Source organism: Gymnogyps californianus, chromosome 13 (assembly GCF_018139145.2).
Source record: "Gymnogyps californianus isolate 813 chromosome 13, ASM1813914v2, whole genome shotgun sequence".
NCBI classification, from domain to species: domain Eukaryota; kingdom Metazoa; phylum Chordata; class Aves; order Accipitriformes; family Cathartidae; genus Gymnogyps; species Gymnogyps californianus.
The window spans coordinates 20600561-20616797 of NC_059483.1; the positions used below are offsets into that span (position 1 = coordinate 20600561).

Genomic DNA, 16237 nt, shown 5'->3' on the forward strand with positions numbered 1-16237 from the left:
TCGTGAATCACACTTACTAGATTTTCTTTAAAAAAAAACAACAAAAATTCCAAAACATGACAAAATAAAATGGTCAGTTGAAGGAATGCTGTATCAGGTAGTAGAATCCAAGTCCTCCTCCTTGTAGTTCTGAGTTGTCACAGGCTTTTTTATAGCTTTGGGATGCATTAGAAATCAATATGGGTTAAACAGATTTCTGCCACTTCAAACTTCCCTCCTGGATACAGAACATCCCGGATCCACACAGGCAGGAATCTCTGCATCGTGTTTATACGGGAGACTCTCTCCTGGCAACCACATGCACCCAGTGTCTCCCTGTCCTGTTAGTCAGTCCTGCTTAGTCTGGCAGGATGGTGGTGTTTCTCCGAGTTTGATGCAGATTGAGTTCCCCTTTTAGCTATTCCAGCGTGACGCACGAAATTCTGTGTAGAGAACAGTCTTGTGCTTCATTGTGCAGGTGGGAGTTCCGTTTAACGTGACACCCCGCATCTGGATGTGTCCCTCCTCTGCAGACTGAGACACTGCCCGGTACGGACCAGTGAGTTGATCTTGTACCTAGTCCTGAAAATCAAAACCAAAAGCTAGCTTTCATTGATTACCTACATTTGTACTAGTATACAAGTTTTAAGGAGTAATTGAAAATCATTACATGGAGGCAGCTGAGGCAGTTGAACTATTCAGACCATTATTGATCTGAATGTCATTCCCGACGATCTGTTTTGGTTAGGAGTTCAGGTGTGCAGATGCGCAGTCTAGAAAGAATATCTGTCTCCATCACCTCCCTGGACTTTCTTTCATTTTTCACTGTCAAGAGCTTTTCCACAGCTGTTTTCAGTGCTTTCTGTAGGTAGAAGGAACTGTTTTGTAGTTTCACAATGCTATGGTTGGCAGCCAGTAATAATACTTTTTCAAATTCTTAAGTTTCCTTTGACATATGGGAACCCATTTACAAGTTTATTTTTTTTCTAGTTGGAGTGCAGCAGTAGAGGAGGGGACTTCTGTTGTATTTACAGTCTTAAGAATTGGTATCTCGACATTTAAGAGTATTCCTTTAATGGAGGCAAGGTCAAGCTTCCAAGATGTGTGTTTGGTAGAGTCTCTTGAGACGCCCTTGGTATCCAGCTATGGAAAGGAGCCCAGCAGGGCTCCTACCTGGGATTTCGCTCTGAGCAGAGGGCTTGGGCTCGGGGCACACTGCTGGAAGTCCCTCCTCAGCTCAAAGTTCATTTCACTCTTAGGATTTGAGAGGTTTTTCTTTTTTGTGTGTGTGAGGGGAAATCCTGTGGCCGAGGCAGAATGTTTTCACTTTCTGTGTTCCAAACCCAGAAATACCACAACGGGTCATCATCTGTCGGTCTCCAAATGGAGGCTTCCCTCAGCGGGTAGCCGCCTCAGCTGACGGCGCTGCGCTCCCTGTGCACAAACGCAGCGATGGCAGCTAGTGGACATGTGAAAAAGCCATTTTAGTTTGTGAAAGAAACGTAAGCTATTAAAACCAGAGCAGGATTTATCCTCCCCGGGTACACACGGCCGAGGCACCCCCCGCCGCGCTCCCTCACAGCAGGGAGCTTCATCCCCTGCACCCCCCCTCCCGCGGGGAGGCCCCGCCCTCGGCCTGTCCCGGCCAATGAGAAGGCACAGGGTGAGAGGGCGGAAAAGGTTTCCCAGTTTGCCCCGCGCCACCGTGACCTGGCGTTTCCAGGAGAGCGGCCTGCCCAATGGGAGGCCGTTTTATTGCACCCTCAGTGTGCCGCGCGCTGACTGGCCGCCGCTGCCGGGTGTGCCCGCCGGTGCTTCCTGTCATGCTTTCCTGGGCGCGGTTGCATCATTGCGGGACGGGCGGCGCTGAGGTGAGCGGCGGCGGGACCCGGCCCGGCCCTCGGGGCCGCTCTCCCGAGCCCCCCGCATCCCCCTTCCGTCCCCTGCCGGCCGAGGGGGAGTGTCAGTGAGGCGGGGGTCGGCTCAGAGGCCTGAGGGAGGGGCGGCGCCGGGGCCCCAGGAGCGTTGTTGGGGGCGCTTCGTGCGGGCGCCGGTGCCGGGCGGCGCCTTTTAGGGTGTCACAGAAAGCCCGCGGCTCGTACGCTGGGTGCTGGTCCCGCTGGCTGCCTGCCCCGCTCCCGCCCCGCGCCGCTCAGCGGCGGGTCGCCCGGCGCGGCTTGTGGCCCGGCTGGTGCCTCCCCTGTCACCGCCCGGAGCTCTGGAGCGCGTTAACAGGGAAGCGGCCGGGCTGGCGGCTCCCCTGCTGGGTTTTGACGTTATTAGCGCCTTTTCAGGCGTTAGAGCTAATGTGTTCTGCATCTATAACGTTATGTTTACGTATAAGATATTTTCCTTCCCTGCGTGCTATACAGATTCTTTGCTTTTTCTGGAATTTAGTGATTACCTAAAATAAGTACTTATTAAAGCTTAACCAGTTTCCTTATTGATACCTATCAAGGCTTAGTTTCATTAGTTAGTTGAACGAAGAACCTAAGATGCCTTGCAATGTGTAATATGTCTTAAGCATCCCACTTCAGCATCCTTTTAATAGAGGGGAAATTTTTGAGGAAGGCACACTTTTGATTACTGTAGCTGTGATGGATTTGATATATCTATCTTCAGCAAATGTTGGCTCCCCCACCTCCTGGGAGCCTTCTGGAAACTGAAGAAAGCGTATTTTTTTCAGTTCGTTGGTGACGTGCTTAGGAAGCGACTGTCAGGTAATAGCAGAATTTAGTTGGCACATAACAGCAGCGTTTGCTAACTCAAGTGAAACTAGTTTCTGATTTTTTTAAATGCGTAGTTCAAAGTTATTTCAAAATAACCTAGATTTTTTTTTTTGCACAATGACAAATTTTACACTTTTAATCAAGGTAGTGTGAAGACAACAGAAAAATTTGCTTAAGACATCATAGGGTAAAACTGAGTTTTTGCATACTATGAAATGTATTTGTGTCTAAACATAGTATTAATTTGTGAGTCTGCTCACTGTTTTAGCGACCTATTGGCTTTTCAGCATAAAAAGAAACACTCCTTGCTGGGGGACAGATGGGCCATAGTCTGTCTCGGGTAGTGTTTCATCTTGAGTGATATGTTGAGATGAATTAATCTTGATACCCTTTCCCTAACCCATCCTCAAGTATCAGGCTCAGATTGAGTAGACTTCATTTACCTGTTTAGAAATTAGAAACTGTCACTTCCTAGTTTCCCAGTTTAGTTTTCTGAGCTACTCACTTTGGGGCTTGTTTTTCAGTAAGAAAAGCGTGTAACTCCTCAGTTTCGTGACCCATCAAATAGAACAGTGGAATAATCAGGCCATTATCAGTCTGCTGTGAATAAGGTGTAAATATAAATTTTCTATGTTACTATCAAATCCAAAACTTTTGTGAAGAAAACCATGTTTTTAATTCTTTCCTGAAGTAATTACACTTACAAATTGCAGTGTTAGGGAGACTGGCCATGAGGGTGGCAGCTTTATGTCCTTTTGGAGAAGAAAACTGATTGCTCAGTTTGTGGTTTGTTTTTTTTTTAACTAAGTTTATTCTTGCATTTCCAACTATTTGGTGGTTTTGCTAGTTAGAGTAGGACGAGAGTATTCAGTTTAAAAAGAGGTTTTAAAGATAGGTGTGCATGATTGGTTTGGTTTTTTCTCACCCATTCTCAGGTCTTTGATTAGCGTTGCAGCTTTATTCCCTGTATAAGGCATTAGCACATGATTTTCAGAAGCAACGTTTGTTCTGTAGCTTAGCATTCTGTTCCCATCCATCCTTCCTTTTACTTTAAACTTGGTTGTTTCCATCTGTTCTAGAAATGGATGCTTTTGATTATCAGATGAACAGTTTAGAATAGTGTTACCCCAGAAATTGCCTTGCCTCAAAGCTCAGTACCTAAAAAGGCAGAAATGAGGAGCCTAGTTCTGTGTGTATGTAAAATAGCGCATTATTTAACTTTGGGGAAGGCATCTGTAGATGGAGAAAGGAGGCTCCTCCTTGTCTCTGGAGGGAAGTTTGTGCATAGGTCTCTTACATAGAATAGTTTGTGGGAGAAGGTGACTGGAACGAGGACAAGAGACTGATCATAAACCCCTTGAAATTAGGAGACCTTTTGTACTCTTTTAGTTCATGCTGGTTTTTTATCTTTTCAGTTTCTTGGTCAACAAGATGAGTAATATCTTGAAGTCCACTTTGTTTTAATCATCTATCTGTATGTGATGTATCTTAAGTCCAAGAAATTTCTGAAATATTGGTTCACTTCATTCATAGTGGCATTCGTATTGAATTTTTGTTGAAAAATTAAATATTGATTTTTTTAGAAAAAATCCTAATATAGAGAAAAACACATTCTAACTTGCTTTTATGGTTTTAATGCTTGTTTTTTCTTTTTCTTCTAGATAAGAAGCCCAGCATAAGTTTGAGACTGCTGTAGTACAATCTACAAACTTTGACACCTTTCCTATTGAATGTTATGATCTTTTAGAAAAAGTGAGTGTACTTTAAAAAAAATTCCCCAGTAGTGCATTGCCTTAAACTTTAACACTTTTTGTCAGCAGAAAATGAATAGAGAAACAAGAAAACAAAAACCCGCTTGTGTTTACTAATCTGTATATAAATTTGGAGTGTTGTCCAAAAGTGGTGTTTTATTAGATGCATTTGTTTGATAGTTTCTGTAACATCATTTGTGATGTTTTCACTCAGTCTGTGTTCAAAGTAGTGAGTTGTCCTTGATTTTTTTTCTCTGTTTTAAAATACCTAGATTGCTTGTAGTAATGAACTTTTTTTGCCATAGGTATACGGAATTATTCATATCTCTGTCTATAAGTTGATTATACTTTTCCTGAGCACAGAAGTCTTTGGTTTTTTGCTCAGCTGAGGTTGAGCCATAGATAGATTTTAAATGTGGTTTGTCTTTTAAGTCAATCTGTTTAAAATTCTGTTTTGTAAGTTGAAAAAACTGACCTGTAGTGACTGTTACATATTAATTCTCATCAGTAATTATTTTCCTAGTTCTGACATAATAAACTTCTCTTGTAATATTGATAAGAGTGTGTATGAATTTGTGCCCTGTGGTTACTGGACACTGGTTTGTGCATACAGTGCTTCAGTTGGTAGAAATGGGCCAAAAGTGATACTGTGATTTACGCATGGAGTCTGTGATACGTGAGCAGCTTCCATAGCCCGGTCACAGTTACAGACCAAACCTTAAACCTGTATTTAATTTTTTAGATTATAGGGACTTGACAGCTGGGCCAGTTGCCAAAACCTTTGCATTTATCACTAAATTGCGAAGGCTGAGCTTGATCTAAGTAAAATGTGCAGATCCTTAGTCCTCAAGTCAACAGGCTTGTAGGAAATAAGCTTTAAGGCTGAATTCTTTTATCATCTCCATTGTCTCTGTGATCTTGGGGCTATGATCAAATTACTGAGAAATGGCATGGCCTAATTAGTGCTTTGTTGAGTGCTTTGAGATATAATGATGAAAACTCTTGTACAAGTTGTGTATACTGTAACTTACTGTGCTAAGACTGGTTATTGCTTTTCTAAGAATACATCTAGGCTGTGTCCATGTGTTCCTTGTCAGCTTGTGATTTCCCCTCCAGCTGCTGTGTTGCCTGTGTACCAGGTTGTGGGTTTCTCATTGAATTTCTTGTCTTACTTGATAATTTGGGTTTATTAGTGGGGAGGATGATCTGTTATTAAAAGTATGAATGGTGGAATTTGTCTGTAGGTTTCATTTTGGGGCACATTTTTTAATATGGGTTCAAACATTGAGCTAGCCATTTCCATGGTGTTCTGGGTAAGCATTGTCTTCATGTGTTTGCATTTGTTGCTGCTTATGGTTACTATTTGACAAACCTGGATAAAACGGAAGACTCAGTCCTTGTGCCATTACTTGTGATTCTACAATGTTAAGCGAAACTCGAGGCTATTGTAGTGCTCAGCTCATTCTGGTGTAAGTGCTAAAGAGCAGCAGCACTAAAGTTAGAGGTGGGAGAGCCTGTTTCTTCTCTGCAGTCATCTATTACAACCTTCATAAGCAGTTTTCTTCTGTTATGGAACTCCTGTCTTAAATATCCTTGTTCCACAGAACTTTTGCATAGTGCTTGCTGTAGCATTTTCTTGAAATTTGACCCCTTTGAATCTTGTAGCAGGTCTGGAACACCAGGCAGCTCTATTGTGTGTTTCTAATGATGTTGAGAATTCACTTCCCTGTGTTGCTCGTACATAATTTTGCTTGTAGTGATTTTCATTGTCTTACCCAGAATTGAAGAATGGCTTTGGGCTCTGGTGGCCAAAACCCACCAAAAAAAAAAAAAAGACCTTCAGGAAATGGCCAGCGAGAAGTAGCCCCTTGTGGCTTAGTTCTGACATACTTGTAAAACTGAAGGAAAAACAACAAAAAAAGAGACTAGTAGTTTTACCAGTACTCTGGGAGTTAGAGCTTTTCAAGATTCACAGCTGAGGTCTTTGAGCTTTTTCCTCATCTGTTTGTTTGAATTCTTCCCACATGTTCATCTTTCATTGCCATGTGTTTCAGCTGTGCTATCTGAAGTCTAGCTGCTTTTAGGAGCATCTAGAATGATGGCCTAGCTAGATGGAAGAATGCTGGTTTAAACCTTTAAATGGTAGGAATAGATGTAAGGTAAAAAGGAGCCTTTTCTTCACTAGTTTTAGTTCCTGTGCTTAAAGTAAGTCTCACTAGTTCACAAACTGATGATGAAAGGTCAGTTTGAACTTGGAAAATTTTCCTAAAGAAAAAACCCCAAACTTGTAACCAAAAAATAATTTGCCCTTTGACTGTTTTCTATAGGAAACAAAAATAAAAGCATAATAAAAAATGAATGACCATAGTTGAATGAATGGAGAATCCTTTTCCTCTTACAAAACTTCACTGCTAGTCTGTGAAAATTATTAGGCTTTTTTTAGAATATAGTGCTTGCTTCCATGTCTACACTGAATCAAACTCTTCGAAAAACTGAGATGTGGTTTGGTGATATGGATTTGGAAGACAATAAATTGTATTTGTGAAGCAATTTTTTTCTCACTTCTGTTCAACATGTATTTTCTTTTCTCTGCTTGGTCGTTGCTGGGAAAGAATGGTTCAACAAGTTCCAGAAAACATAACTTTTCCAAATGAGGAAGAGAAGATATTGGAGCTCTGGAAAAATCTTAATTGTTTCCAGGAATGCCTAAAACAATCAAAGAATAGACCTAGGTAAGAATCTGTTAAAAGCTGTAGCAACTCTGTGTGACAATGCAAGGTTGGCTTAGCTGTAATTACTTTTTTCTTTTTTTGTGCCTCGGTTCTGTTACCAACAGCTGCTCCCTTTGCAGATAGCAGTCTTGGCTAATGTTGCTGTCATGTCAGTTACCATTTATATTTCACTTTGTGAAGAATCAACAGTATTCAAACAGTAGTACTAAACCTGTAATTCCCTGCTTGGTGGGTTTATAAAAGAAATCTGCAGGTAAGCAAGGACAACTCTTTCCTATGTCTGCCAGCTGTGGAGCAGCATGCTGGTATTTTCAGTAGTAACCTTGGTAGAACTGGAAATCAGTAGGAACTGAACAAGTGGAAATGTTCCCTTTAGTCCCACTGCCAACATGATACCTGTGCTGACTGATAATAGAAGAGGAAGAAATTGATGTTGTCCTAGTAAGACATAAGAAGCATAAGCATACAGATATACTTATCTTGTTTGAAGATCTGATGCTCAGTTTTTGATTTAATTAAGAATGTTGTCTTGTGTTGTAGGTTTAACTTCTATGATGGCCCTCCATTTGCTACTGGACTTCCACACTATGGCCATATTCTTGCAGGAACCATTAAAGACATAGTAACCAGATTTGCTCATCAGAGTGGTTTTCATGTTGACAGAAGATTTGGCTGGGATTGCCATGGCTTACCTGTGGTATGTGTAACAAATCTGCCTACAGATATTTCTGTTGGTTCCTCTTTCCATGTTGTTACCTGCTTATCAATCACGTTTCTATTGCTCTTATGCCTGGTTTTGTTGCTAAAAGAGAAATGGAAGTTCTTTGTCCAGTGTGTTGCTCTGGCTTTTGCGTGTGTGGTCATTTCAGGTGCTTCCTACTGGTCACCTGCCCTTCTCCAGGCACCATTTATTTGGTATGTATTTCAGAAAATGTTTTTTTTTCTTTTTCTAAAGATAGTAAAGGAACAATCACACCGGGGTTATCCTTTGAAATGTCTGCTTAGTTCAGGTGCAATACTCATGAAATATCAAAATGATAAAAGAGGCCCTTTAGCCTCATTAGAATGCATAGAACATAAATAAACTATCCAGAGAAATCCTGAAAGCTTTTGATGACAGCATGGGTTTTTTGTCTGGTTGTTTTCAATGCTCCCAGGAATATGAGATTGACAAGACCTTAGGCATTAAAGGGCCAGAAGACGTGGCAAAGATGGGGATTGAAGAATACAACAACCAATGCAGAGGAATTGTGATGAGATACTCGAAGGAATGGGAGGTAAGTAAAGACTCAGTGCATATTCTACTGTACGTTTCTAATTGTATATGTGCAGAAGTTTTTCAGCTGGGGTGAACTTCATCCTTCTATCTATTTGATTGCATGCGCATATCTTACATGTCTTTAGCTACCATGTTTCTCACTGGTGATCCTGAAAGGGGAAAAAAAGAACACCATTGTGGCTCAGAACAGGGAGACTGCTGTGATGTCAAGAGGAGGTTACTTCAAAGGTAACCTGGAGCTCAAAGTGTCGAACTACATACATTAAACATCTAATAGATACATTGAACAAGTTATCTCTTTCTTCGTGTCTTTTCTTGTATAGAAAATTGAAAGTAAGATCTGACTTCGGTTTTCAAATGGAACCAATAAAGGAAACACACATTGACCTCCCTGCTTTTCTGCCCCGACTTTTCAGTCTTTTCATTACCAGAGTGTAGGACTATAGGTTGTATTTCTGGAACAGCAGAAGTCCTAGCATCTGATTTTGTGTCAGGAGAGGTGTGGGTAAACCCTCAGTCTTCCAAGAGAATATTGGTCTAAACTTTGCATCCCATGAATATGGTGATAGGGAGAGCATTGGTCTGTCCAGACTCTTGAGGTTGGAGAGCTGTTCCAAGTAGATGGGTTAGATACTTTCTTAAGAGATGCACAGGTTTTTTTCTAACTCTGAATAATATTCATCCTGTGCATAGAACCTGATGCTCCTTATTTTTGTCCTTAGCAGTGTGGCCAGAATAAAGTACATTTAGCCCAGTACTTGTATTTGCTCTCGGTCTGATATGTCTGTGAAGCGATGACTCTTTTCTATGGCTTTCTGAGCTAAGGAGCGGCCCAGGTGCTTTCCTAGTTGCGCCACTATATTACAGTGACAGCATGCAATAGCAAGTGCCAAAGGAAGAATTGAAGAACAGGCCATATTTTTTTCAGCCTTTGTGGCACAAGGCCTTCCTAGGCCAAAGGATTTTTAATTTTTTTTTTCCCCTAGTTTATAATCCCTAACAGATTTTTTTCCCCTCATGAATTGATCTAGCTACATTTTGAATCTAGGTATACTGACAGCCTCTAAACAGTCTGTATCAAGGCATTCCTATACATAGTTTGAAGAACTGTAGTTCTTCTATAATATGGTTTCCAGTAAACCTTTGTCTTCACCATCAGTTGTTTCTTTTTCTAGGCAGAATAGTCCTAATTCTTCAGTTTTTCCTCATGCAGAAGCTGTTCTACCTCATCACAATCCTCTGTATGTTCTCTAGTCCTGCTATATTCCTTTTGATCGAAATAGCAATTTCTTATTTGAGTATCACTTGCCTCTTGCCCTTGGGAGCGTTTTGAAGTTATGGCCAGTATCCGAAGAAACTACAGCTGCCTTTGTTAGAGTAGCTGTGGCCTAAATCTAAGCGAGTGGCTGGATGAAAAGCACAGAGTTTGGTTTTTTTCAAATATACAATCATTCATCTATACTCTGAAATTTTGTATTTCAAAAACATCATCAATGATTCTTTGTTGCTTTTAGAAATAAAAATAAAAAGATTCATTCTGGTTCATGTTTTGTTTTCCATAGTTGTTCCTTTTAACTTGCTGTGTCTTCAGCAACTGGTATTTTTGCAGTGCTGATTAGGCCAAATACTTAGTCTTTTGGATGGGAAATGGATTTTGTATTTTATTCTGTGCATAAACTTGTGCATGTATATGTGTGTATTTCCACAGACAGACATATATTTTTAGATTGTTAAACTAATTTCATTATTTTTATTAAATATCTTGTTTGTGATTTGGCTGGTAATAAAATCAAATACTTTGGGATAGTGTTAGGAGAGGAAATCCCAACATCCCTATTGGAGGTAGCATTTATTTTCTGTCTGGAGTGGCTAGCAAATGTTTGAACCTTATGAAAAAATATAAAAGGTTCCTTGGATGTGTAAGATCTTTCAGTGCCGAGACCAAACATAATACTCTGACTTTGTGGATGCTTGTACTAATCAGTCCTAGGCTTTGGATCTTAATAGTGGAACATGAGAGTGGCTTAAAGGTCAGAATCAAAACTGATGTATTTCAGGAGCTCAGGTGTTACGTGAAAATACAGAGGTGAGAGAATTCATTTGCTTTGTTTTCAGTTTACTAGTTTGACATTCAGTGTGGTCTGTGTCTAACAGTATCAGGACAGGTATCCTGGGCTTGGTTATTTGCAGAGCTAGGGGTTCCGATAGCTGTGAAATTAGCAAGAGAGTAGCACTTGGCCAAGTGAATCCCATAGCTAGTTTATTACTCATTAGTTTTCATATTCTGTGCCAATGGATGTGACCATAATCTGTCCTGAGACAGGGACTAACACCTGTCAGTCTTGTGGCCTTTGGCAGCCCTGTCGTAGCTTTGGGAAGTCAAAGAAGGCAGTTGGCCTGAAATAGTTTTGATAACTTCTTGTGACATATCAATTTCTTTCAGCATTTTTTTGTCTTCGAATTACATCATGTAACTGAAAGCTGATAGTCTGTGTTCTGGATTTTGACTGTCTCTGCAATAAGTAGTTTTAAAAATAGAAGCAAGACCACTGTAATCAAAAGCAATTTTCAGGCATCTGAACCTTGAATGATCCACTATTTCTATTTGATGAATGATCCAAATGATCCACCGTTTCTGTTTAGTAGTGTTGAACACATTTGCCTGTTGTATGACCTTGGTTCTAAACAATTGTGTTCATGGTTTCATTCTTTGCTTACTTTTGCCTGTTTAAATACACTGTTTGGAACTATTGTCAGGCTAAAATATTTCATAGATGTGTTTCATTGTTATGGGACAAACACTGCACTTAAAAATCAAACTGTTTTTGGAGAATAAATATTGGAAATGTATCATGATCTTTAATGTTAAGATGCCTTTCAATCTGTGTGTTTGTTTCTTAACAGTTCAATGTTACCAGATTAGGACGCTGGATTGATTTTGAAAATGACTATAAAACTCTTTATCCTGAGTTCATGGAGTCTGTGTGGTAAGTTAACTTATACATTGCATATATGCTTTATGAATTTGAAATGTTAAGAAGGCTTCAACTATTGTAAACATCTGTTGGTCCATATATCACTAGAACTGTTTTGAAACACACCAAATTCAGATAAACAGCGGGCAAAGTAATTAAACTGATGTGGAATCTCTTGATGTCGAAGTGAGGGAATTAATTGACCTTTTTTCTTCTTCAGGATAGTAGCGTTTTTCAAAATGAAGTACAACAGTACTGCTTTTAGTGAGGCCTGAAATCTTACTGCTCCATGCAACTTAAAAGCAATTCTGAAGAACTACTACTATGTTCCTTGCTTGGTTTAGGAAATTACATTATATCTCTACATTCTTGATGTTCTTCACACTGTCAGCTGCAAATGGGCAAACTATCCAAACTCAGTTTAGCTCTAAACCTTTTCTTCAAGCCTGAATTTAGAGGCTGGGAATCTGCTGTTATCTTTTTCTTGGCAGCATAGTTTGACAACTGTCTTGGACTCCTGGTGCAGAGCTAAGTAAAGTTCGGGTATTTTGGCAATGTATTCAGGGTGACTGTTGGAATTCCAAAAGACAAGACGGCCTTATAGTCAATCAGATTGACCTAACACAGTGAAGAAACGGCAACATTGAGTCCTTCAGGTGATAGAATTACAAGGTGAATTGCAGGGAGAGGTTTAGCAGAGTATGTGCTGACAAAAAGCTATTGAAAAGAAAATGATATGCATATTAAGGGATTATTGATGTTCTTTAATATTAGTTTTACTAATAACCTTTAATTGTATAGTTAGTTACATATAGTTACGATAAAGGGTTGACAGAATTTCTAGATGTCTCTGAAGCCGTTGTAGAGGGCTGAAGTGCCAGTGAGTTTTCAATGAGCATTGAAAAGATGGTGGGAAGGGAGCAGATGTTTAACTTAGCTGAAGAAACCCTGCATAATAATAAAGCTAAGACTGACAAGTAACCTTCCTTTTATACGTTATAAAAATACTTAGTGGCACCTTAAATCGTGTTTAACTAGCATCTTTGAAGGACCATTTAAAAAACAAACTTGACTTGAACTAGCTGCAGGGTCTCTCTCAACAGCCTAAGCCTTTTTTTGTGGATTGTGGTGTTTTGTGGGTTTTTTCCCCCCTTTTGAAAGAAAATTTCTAGTCTTTCACCTGGCTTACAGAGGTTACCATCATAAGCATACCAGATGCTTACTTTGGATACAGACTCTAAAATATAAACTTTGGATCTGAAATCTCTGTGGTATGAGATTTCAGGAAGTATATAGGCAGACAACCTCTTAATTTGGTACTTTTGCTTCCTCGTGCTATTAATTTTTTTGTGTAATCATGGAACGAAATACATTTTTAAAAGTCTGTTTTTAAAAACTGGGTTTTCTGGCAAGTCTTCTAAGTCTTGGAGGGGCATGTTGCAATGCCATTGCCAGCTTGCTCTCACGGTAGAACAGGGGGTGGAACCACCAGTGTTTGCATAGGGTGGATGGAGGAGGGGAATGGAAAAGGAATGCGGGATGCCTGTTTCAAGGCTAAGGGAGATAGTGCCTAAAGAGAGCACTGTAACTGTAGTTACAGTAGTGTTTTTGACAGGATAATGTACAATTTTCTAAAAAAGTCAGATCGTTGCCTAGGCAATCATCAAACTGAAAATCTGTGTTTCTGCAGTTACATTTTACGTCCATTAGGAGTGTTCTTTTGAATGGTAGATTCTAGTGTGGTTCTCTTGATTTGATGTTTTTTTTAATACGAGTTCCTTTTTAAATTAAAAGAGTTTTTAAAACTTTAGTGTCCAGCTAAGTACGAAAGAGGAACTGCAGATTAATTTCTGCGTTGACTGTAACCTGGTGACCATATTGGCCTGTCCAGTGTTTTTATCTTTTTTTTTTCTTTTGTTCAGCCTGTGAGAGTAGAACGCTGCTCTTAGGCCCAGAAACAAACATTGATAATAATGGTAGTGAGCATGGCAACCATGGATTTTGTGGTTAAAATATGGTAAGGATTTTTTTAGTCTTTTAATCAGCTAAACCTATCTGTTTAGGGTTTTGTTTTGTTGGGTTTTTTGTCTCTAGCTCTTCCTGAGGCTTGCAGTTCTGGAGTGGTCTCAACTGGAATTTCTAGCTTTCTATGAAATGTGATGTTTTCATCCATGATGTTTATGTTGTGTTCAGTGAGCTAATGTAATACTTGTGATAAATGTTGTTTCCAGGGGTGGCTGAATTTATCCAAATTATTTAGACTTGAAATAGTTTAGGACTCAGACACCAAATATATCTTTTATTAATATCTTGTTTTGTAGAGATACTGTACAAGCTCAGGATGCTGGAGAGTATTCTTTTTCATATTTTGTAATGGGTTTGTTGGAAATGGCTGCTTGGCAAGCATTTTGGTGCTGTGCCATATTGGTGGTTGACAGAGTAGAATGAATTTTCAGCCTGCTAAATTTTGACTTAGAACAAAACTTTATCCAATGATAAAATTGTGGCATCCTGGCAGAATTTTTTGGGGGAACATTGAATGCTGGTGTCATTAAGAGGTGATACTGCAGTGGTTTCTCATGTGAAGATACAGTCACCTCTTCATTTCTTAAATAAGTTAAATAGAACTGAAAAGTTCTAATTCTGTAGAACTTGTATATCTGTCCTGCAGCCAGCTTGAATCTCAATGAAAATGTGTCCTTCACTGAAAACAGTACAATGAGAATGATGATCTTGAGCTAGCATGGAACAAATGCGCAATATATTCTTGCCTTTTTTTTTTTTACAGCTCATGAGATGGATGCAGTGAAATTGAGAGCAGCTTGATGTGATCTTAAACTTTTTACTGATCTACAGTTGGCCTGAAAAGTATTTGAGCTTTGTAAAAAAAAAAAAAACAAAAAAAACCAAAAAAACCCCCCAAAACCCCCCCAAAAAACAAAAAACAAAAAAAACCCCAAACACCAAAACAAAAAAAACCCCAACCCCAAAAAAACCCAAAACAAACAAACAAAACCCCAACTAGTAAATTATTGTCTTCACTACTGGCTTGTTACATAGTTCTGAGGCCAGCTGCGAGTTTGCACCTCAAGAGCAGTTCTCCCTGGCCACTGAGGAAAAAGCCTGTGAAGTGCTGAGGAGAGGAGGGGAATAGTTCTGCAGTCAGAGCTGTGGCATGCTTCTGGGTCTGATGACTAGGGATTTTAATTTCCTCCTTTGCACAACTTTAGGGTTAGTTAAACAGCTTTCGATCACCATCTAGTGGCTAAATTTAGCAACTGCAGTCTGAGGTTAATTCAGTTTTAAAAACGGTTGAAACCTTCGTGTATCTTTTGAAAGACTTGCTTGTGTAGTGCGAAACCACGGCGTGCTTATGTAGCACTAGTAGCGGAAACACTTCTTAGCTACTTCTGTACCCTAAGAAGATACTCTTGAGTCCCTTTGTGGTAACACTAGATAGTGGGTGGGGAGAGAAAGAAAAACATTCCTAGTTATGGTAGAAAATTGGTACTTTACATGTCTGAGGTCATGGCTGTATGCTGAAAACTGCTGTTTACTGTGGAAATGCAGTATGGAGCTCCCTTTGGTGATGGGGCTTTTTGTCCATTTCTGCCTTCCCTCCACCAGACCTATCTCAGTTGTTCCAGCTTCAGTTTTCCTTTTAGGATTGTTATTAAGGGGGGACCTCTCTTTCCTTCCTTACCAGGTGTGGCCTTTGGCCTCACAGCCCTGCCCTTTGTTCTGTAGTAGCATCAGGCTTGGGGTGCCACTGCACTCCTTCTGAGCTGCAGCTGAAGAGGTTGTAGGTAGCTCCTGAAACTGAAACATTTGCCTTCGGTTGTCTGACTCCGTGTGTAGCTTTGTCTTCGTTTTGGCGTGACATTTTTTTCATACTCCATGTTCTCAAGATGAGCTCTGTCACTTATGTCAGTGTCCAGCTGCCTTAGCCCTTCTCAGTGAGAAGATGGATGGGGACTCCCCATTGAGAGGAGGACTGGTTTGTTGTAAAGATCAAAGCAACTGGATTGTTATGTTGGTTTTTTTTCTTTTCTGTGTAAGGAGAAAAAGTTGTTTTCTGACTTCATTTTTTTTCTGCATGTGGAGTTTATCCAGCAGTAAACCAGAATAATTTTGGAACAACAGATCTTTGGGTCCTAATAGGAATTACTATTGCATTTTATGTATTCCATGACTCTCTAATAATTCTCTAGAGAGATACTGTTCATAAGAAATCTGTTTTGTCCATTTTCCTACTAGCTATCTGCATTTTTTTCTCATACTTGTATTTCTTTTGTGCATTTAGTGCTCTAGTCCTCTTGTTGTTATCTTCTTACCATTCCAGTCTTTGTTGTTTTATCTCCTTACCTGTATTTTGAAGATCTTTGGGGTAAGTCTAGCATCAGTTTTAGATACTTATATCTTCTGCTATACAGGTATTTTGCACTTCTGGCTTGATCCAGAATCGTTCAACACACTGATCGAAAGATTACATCAGGAAACCCCCTCTCTCTTGCTAGTTGAGAGCTTGGAGGGTAGACCTGGAGCAGAATGATCTCTATATGCTGGGATTTTAAAGCTTTCACTGGTAGTTGAACATGAGACTTGACAACTTCTGTACTTACGATTCCTAGGCCCCGGAACAGATGCTTTTCCTGTCTGTCTTAAGAAGGTGTCTTTCAAAGATGGTATTCTAAAGACAGGCTGGCTGTGTTTGTTATTGGACTTAATGTTCCTCTTATGTTTATGCTTTTTTTTGACTCATGTCCAGTGTTATTTGAGTACCTTTTTCTGG

At 39.9% G+C, this 16237-nt stretch overlaps 1 protein-coding gene and 1 non-coding gene across 3 annotated transcripts in view; both read left to right on the forward strand.

The window, feature by feature from the left end:
* The first annotated feature begins 1827 nt into the window (after positions 1-1827).
* The window catches only part of IARS1 (isoleucyl-tRNA synthetase 1), a 110443-nt gene continuing 96033 nt past the window's right edge, over positions 1828-16237 (forward strand). For both annotated transcript variants that reach the window (XM_050904485.1, XM_050904484.1), the window contains exons 1-6: positions 1828-1850; positions 4370-4460; positions 7072-7191; positions 7732-7888; positions 8349-8468; positions 11375-11457. In XM_050904485.1, the coding sequence (XP_050760442.1) occupies positions 7073-7191; positions 7732-7888; positions 8349-8468; positions 11375-11457 (479 nt within the window). In that variant the 5' untranslated portion in view covers positions 1828-1850; positions 4370-4460; position 7072. The remainder of the gene's footprint in view (positions 1851-4369; positions 4461-7071; positions 7192-7731; positions 7889-8348; positions 8469-11374; positions 11458-16237) is intronic.
* LOC127021781 (small nucleolar RNA SNORA84) lies at positions 5037-5171 on the forward strand. Its single transcript, XR_007767269.1, has one exon. It is a non-coding gene; the product is annotated as a small nucleolar RNA SNORA84 (small nucleolar RNA).